Source organism: Egretta garzetta, unplaced genomic scaffold (genome assembly GCF_000687185.1).
Source record: "Egretta garzetta isolate BGI_Z169 unplaced genomic scaffold, ASM68718v1 scaffold324, whole genome shotgun sequence".
In the NCBI taxonomy this organism is placed as follows: domain Eukaryota; kingdom Metazoa; phylum Chordata; class Aves; order Pelecaniformes; family Ardeidae; genus Egretta; species Egretta garzetta.
Window position 1 is genome coordinate 69,204 of NW_009259426.1, and position 4,834 is coordinate 74,037.

The 4,834-nt window shown below is 60.0% G+C and overlaps 1 protein-coding gene across 1 annotated transcript in view; it reads right to left on the reverse strand.

Annotated features, from left to right (window-relative positions):
• Positions 1-4,526: 4,526 nt before the first annotated feature.
• Positions 4,527-4,834, reverse strand: part of LASP1 (LIM and SH3 protein 1) — a 28,107-nt gene continuing 27,799 nt past the window's right edge. The window contains exon 5 of the mRNA XM_035892602.1: positions 4,527-4,721. Coding sequence (XP_035748495.1) covers positions 4,527-4,721 — 195 coding nt within the window. The remainder of the gene's footprint in view (positions 4,722-4,834) is intronic.

The window sequence follows — 4,834 nt, forward strand, 5'->3', positions numbered from 1 at the left end:
CCCGCCCCTTTTGCCTCCTTGAACGTGATGCAACCGGGATCCCTTCTTGCTTCTCCCCTAAGCTGTTTTCTTTCTCTCCCTCTTGGGAACAAAAGCCGCCAGTTGTTGCTGCAGCGCTACAAAAAGCAGAGAGCGGCTTTTCCAAAGGGGAAGGGGCTGATGACCCCAGCAGGGAGAAGCCAGCAGCCGCACAATAGCCGGCACGCGTTGCGGCAGGCGAGGTGGCCTGATTTATAAAATAAACCCCGGTGCCCTCCTTCCCTGAGCAGGAAACATCTGCGCTGGTGCTGCTGGCTCGGCCAGGCAGTGGGAGCAGCAGCCAAAGGCAACAGCACTAAAACCAAAACTACCCCCCCTCCCTTCCCCGGACACATTTCTTCCCAGAAATTAAACCCTGGTGGGATGAGGAGCAGCCGGCTCACCTGGAGGATGCTGCGATTGCAAGGCTGAGCCGCATCTTCCCCGGCGTGGCTTCTAGAGCATGTAAATGATGTAGGAGAGGATCACCAGGCCGATGATGGCAAAAAACATCAGGATGAAAATATCCAGCATGGTGGGCGAGGAGCCGGTGGGGCAAGGGGCTGCCGGGCTCCCCGCGGCGTGGAAAGGGGCTGCTCGGCAGAGCCGCCGCTTCGCTCGCCAGCCCCCGCGGCTCAGCCGCTGCGTCCTCCCCTCCCAGCCGGAGCACGGCTCGCGCTGCTCAGGATGGAGAGATGATGCCGGAGCTGACGGAGCCGCTTTCCAGCAGGCAGGCGGAAAATAAAAGGGATAAACACCAGCGGGCAGAGGGGGCTTCAGCCTCGCACGGGCGGCGGAGCCCTCGCTCAGCCCAGACCTGTGAGCGGCCCCCCCCCGGGGGGCACCGGCTGCCTGCGGGAGGGTGGCTTTGCCCCTGCTCCTTCCTACCCAAACCGCTGCCCACTTTCTGAGGGTGCTTATGGTGATGCGACCCCCTCCCCCCCGATTGCAGCTGGGAAAGGGCCCACCCTATGGGGAAAGAACCAAAAATGAGCTTTGGCCATCGCACAGCCACGTTGATCCGTCAGGACCGCTCTGACTTCTCACCTTTGGGAGGCAGGTACTCCCAGGGTACGGCAGCAGCCTTTGCTTTCGGTGTCGCACCACCTGCTTCGGTACGGTTCAAAGCAACGCGGTTCTAAGTGAACACCAACAGCCATGGAGCCCTTTTATTTTGATTTTTTGTGGCTAGTGCTGTTGGTGCAAATAACATCCTCCTCCACACACCTTCAAGATTTTCTTTTCCCTCTGTTAAATGCTGTAGCTGCTGAAAATCCCCCCTGGAGAGGCTGCAGGGGCCAAGCTAAGCCGTCGCCAGCGGCTCTCCGAGCACCGGGGCTGGCTGGGGGCCGGCTGTCGGTCCCAGAGATGTCGGCCAAAGCTGGGACCCGGTGCCCTCGCTACGCTGCCCACAGCGAAGCTTCCCATTTCCCTGGGTGGCTCTGGTCTCCGGAGAAGCCCCCAGCACACCCGAACCCCAGCAGATCCCAGACCCACGTTGTAACCGGTGTTCAGCCTCCGAGAGCGAGACCCCGAAGCCGGGGAGGCACCGCCCGCGCCTCTGCCCCGCTCTCTGCAAGGGTTTCTCCAACGGGGCTGGCAGCTCGATCTTGAGGCCGATTTCCCGGGGCTCCATGGTACCCGCAGGCTGCAGCGCATCGGCCAGACACGCTGCAGCGGGGCTCCGAATGCTTCCCGTGCATCCCTTGGCTTCAAGCCACACCAAGAGCAAGTGACGAGCCAAGAAGCTGCATCCCAGGTCAGCTCCCAGGGATGCCAGCGTCTCCCACTCCCCAGGAGCCAGGCAGAAATGAGGACCCCAGCTCCAGCAGCCTCCCCCAGACCTGAGATCCCCACCGTGCCCCAAGGGAGCAAGAAAACAGCCAGCAAAGCGCCCGCAATCAAACCCAGCACAATCGGCAGGTAAAAATTATACTTTTATTTTTAATTCGAGTAAACCGGGAAGAGAATCAGTTGGTTTGTTCCATTTGATGGTTCCGTTAAAAAGGCCAAATAACGTTGGTTGGTTTTTTTTTTTTTTATTGGTGGGTGCTCAACCCGACGGGAAGGAGTACACAAGGACAAACCCCAATCAAGCGACGGATCCAGAAGAAAACACGTTCTAAGCTCAGCACTGAGACGCAACCGGGGAAGCTGGGATGGACGAGGTCTATTTTACACGTGATGAGAAGCAATTTAGCTTTTAAATTTTTTTTTTAATTTTTTTTTTTTTTACTATTGTATTTATTTATTTATTTTAAATACAGGTTTAGGTGCTTTTCAGCTATGAAAAAAGGCAAAAAAGTGCATAAGTCGAGAGAAAAGGCAGAAATCAAGCAGTAAGAGATTTGTTTCCCACGGTAAGGGAGAAGGGGCAGGGCCTGGGAGGGGAGAATTAGGATAATGGTTTCAAGGTAGCATTAAAAAAAGGTTTGTATACCAAAAGGTAATTGCCCGTGTTGTTTGGTCCATTAAAAAACGGTTTATTCACATTGCTACTCCCCCCCATGCCCAGACAAGAACGTGATTAAGAAGAGGATTAGCAGGGAGACACGGACTCCCCCCCACCCGGCCGCCCCCTCTCCCCTGCTCTTGTGCTCGCTTGTTTTAGCACCAACCGGGATTCCCATCCCGTAAAGCCCATCCCGGCTGCTTCTGGGGTCCCATTTTCACCCCGAGGTGACGAGGGTGCCAGGAGCCTCCGTCACTCTCCCCCTTCCCGTTGCAGCCGGCTGGGGAACGAGCCAGGAGCAAAGCTCTCCCCTCTCCGCAGCTCCCCTCCTCCCGGCGGGTCCCTGCCCTGCCAGGAACCCCCTCCCCACCATTTGCTCCAGCAGCCCCCGCTCCCGGCACCCCCAACCCCAGCACCGGCCCCGAACCAGCCCTGCAGCCCCGTGTGCTCTGAGAAAGGGGACTGCAAGCGCGAGGCAGCGGGCTCCTCTCCCCCTCCGCGAGACCGTCCCCAAGGACACGTCCCCCTGGAGAGCCAAGGAGTGTCTCAACTCAGCCGCTTTGATCCCTAGATTCCCTCTTTTCCTTTGGGAATAGCAAAGGGGGCAGCTTCCCTCTGGATGCATCCTGACCCCGAGCAGCCTGGCAAGGGTCGGTCTCCTCCGGCTGCCCGGTCCAGGCTGAGCCGGGGCTGTGAGCGGGCACGGGGCAGCGGGAGCGCCGGAGGCAGCACGAAGGCATCACCGCTCTCCAAAGTTCGGCTCCTCTGAGCTGGGAGAAGTGGATCCCAATCCTGCCCTCCCTGCACAGGTTTCCAGTTATACCTGCCCCTGCCCAGCTCCAGGACCTTTGGAGCCCAGAAGAGAAGGGGACAGGGATGTGCTTTGAGATTTTGGTCCATGACATGATCCCAAGTCCGTGGCGGCCCCAAAAGCCACCACCACTGGGGACCAACAAGAGGTGCAGGGTGGCTTGGGGTGCCAAACCCCGGTCTCTGCCACTCAAGACCGAGCTGCCAGAGGGGACGGTCACCCAGGACAGTCCCCAGTGTGGTGGCAGTGGGGAAGGATCTTTCACACGTGGCTCAGAAGAGGCACAGGGATGGGGGCTGATCCTGCCGGCTCCCCAGACCATCTACCCAGTGAGTGGAGGGCTCAGGAGGGTCCCAAAAGCCCGGCAGCAGCAAGAGAAAAGCAGGAAGGTTCTGGGTGAATCTGGGGAGCGACTGCTGCTAAGAGAGGAAGTGGCAGGGCCCAGGGGACCCCCAGACCCTGATTCAAAGAGAGGAAGCTGGGGCTGCAGGGGGGATGTGAGGTCTCGGTGTCGCAGTGCTCCCCGCCAGCGCAGAGGAGCGGGGGGCCTGGCCCATCTCCGGCCCCCGAGCGGGAGCAGCAGCCTCCAGGCGAAGCGAGGCCGCGGCTTCTCCCTTACCCGTGCCAGCAGAGCCCCGGCGCAGCCCCAGAGGGATCGGGGAGGCAGAAGGCAGCAGCCAGAGCCCGAGGCAGAAGCCAGAGCCGCTTCCAGGGTTGTCCAGAGCAGCCGCTCGGAATCCCCAGAAAGGAAGATTTTGTTTAAGATTTCAACTGTGAATGTTTTTCTGATTTGAGGACTGAAGGGAGCGAAGACTGAATGGAAACACAGCACACAGTGAGCTGGGAGAAGCAACGGGAGGAGCCAGAGCGGTGCAGGCTGGAGGCCGCCAGCCCTTCCCTCCCGGCAGCCCCGGGGACGAGCATCCCTCAACCCCTCCATGCAGACATCACTGCTCCTCCGCCCGTCCCCAGCTAGAGAGGGGGGAATTTGGTCCTAACACGGTCTCCTCCTCCCTTTGCCGGGGTCCCAGCAACGCCGGGTGCTTCCCCTGGCCAGGAAATGCCAGCGCGCCCGGGAGGACTAGAGAGGAGGGCGACCAAAGGAGAAGGAAAGCTGCAGCGGTTTGGTCTCTCGAGCCCCCAACATCCCTTGCAGACGGCCCCTCGGTCCCGACAGAGCTAGAACGAAGCTAAATTGGCAAGGGAAACCAGAGGCGGCTGCGGAAACACCGAATAACCGAGATGTCAGGAGGCGGCTCTGGCGGGCGACGGCAGAGCATGCTGCACGTTGATGATGGTGTCGCCATCCTGGAAGGAGACCTCGTCTTCATCGGCCGCGTTGTAATCGTAGACAGCGCGGAAACGCTTCTGTGGGGAGAGAGGGGTCAGCGGGCACCGACGCTCCCCGTGCCCTGCCCCAGATGGGCAGAGCTGCCATCCCTGGGGGGGGGGCCCAGGGCAAGGAGCCGCACCGAGCCCCATTGCAAGAGCCATGCCAGATCCAGGAGGTTCTCATTGGGCGCTGCACAGGGATGCTGGCGCCAGCCATAGCT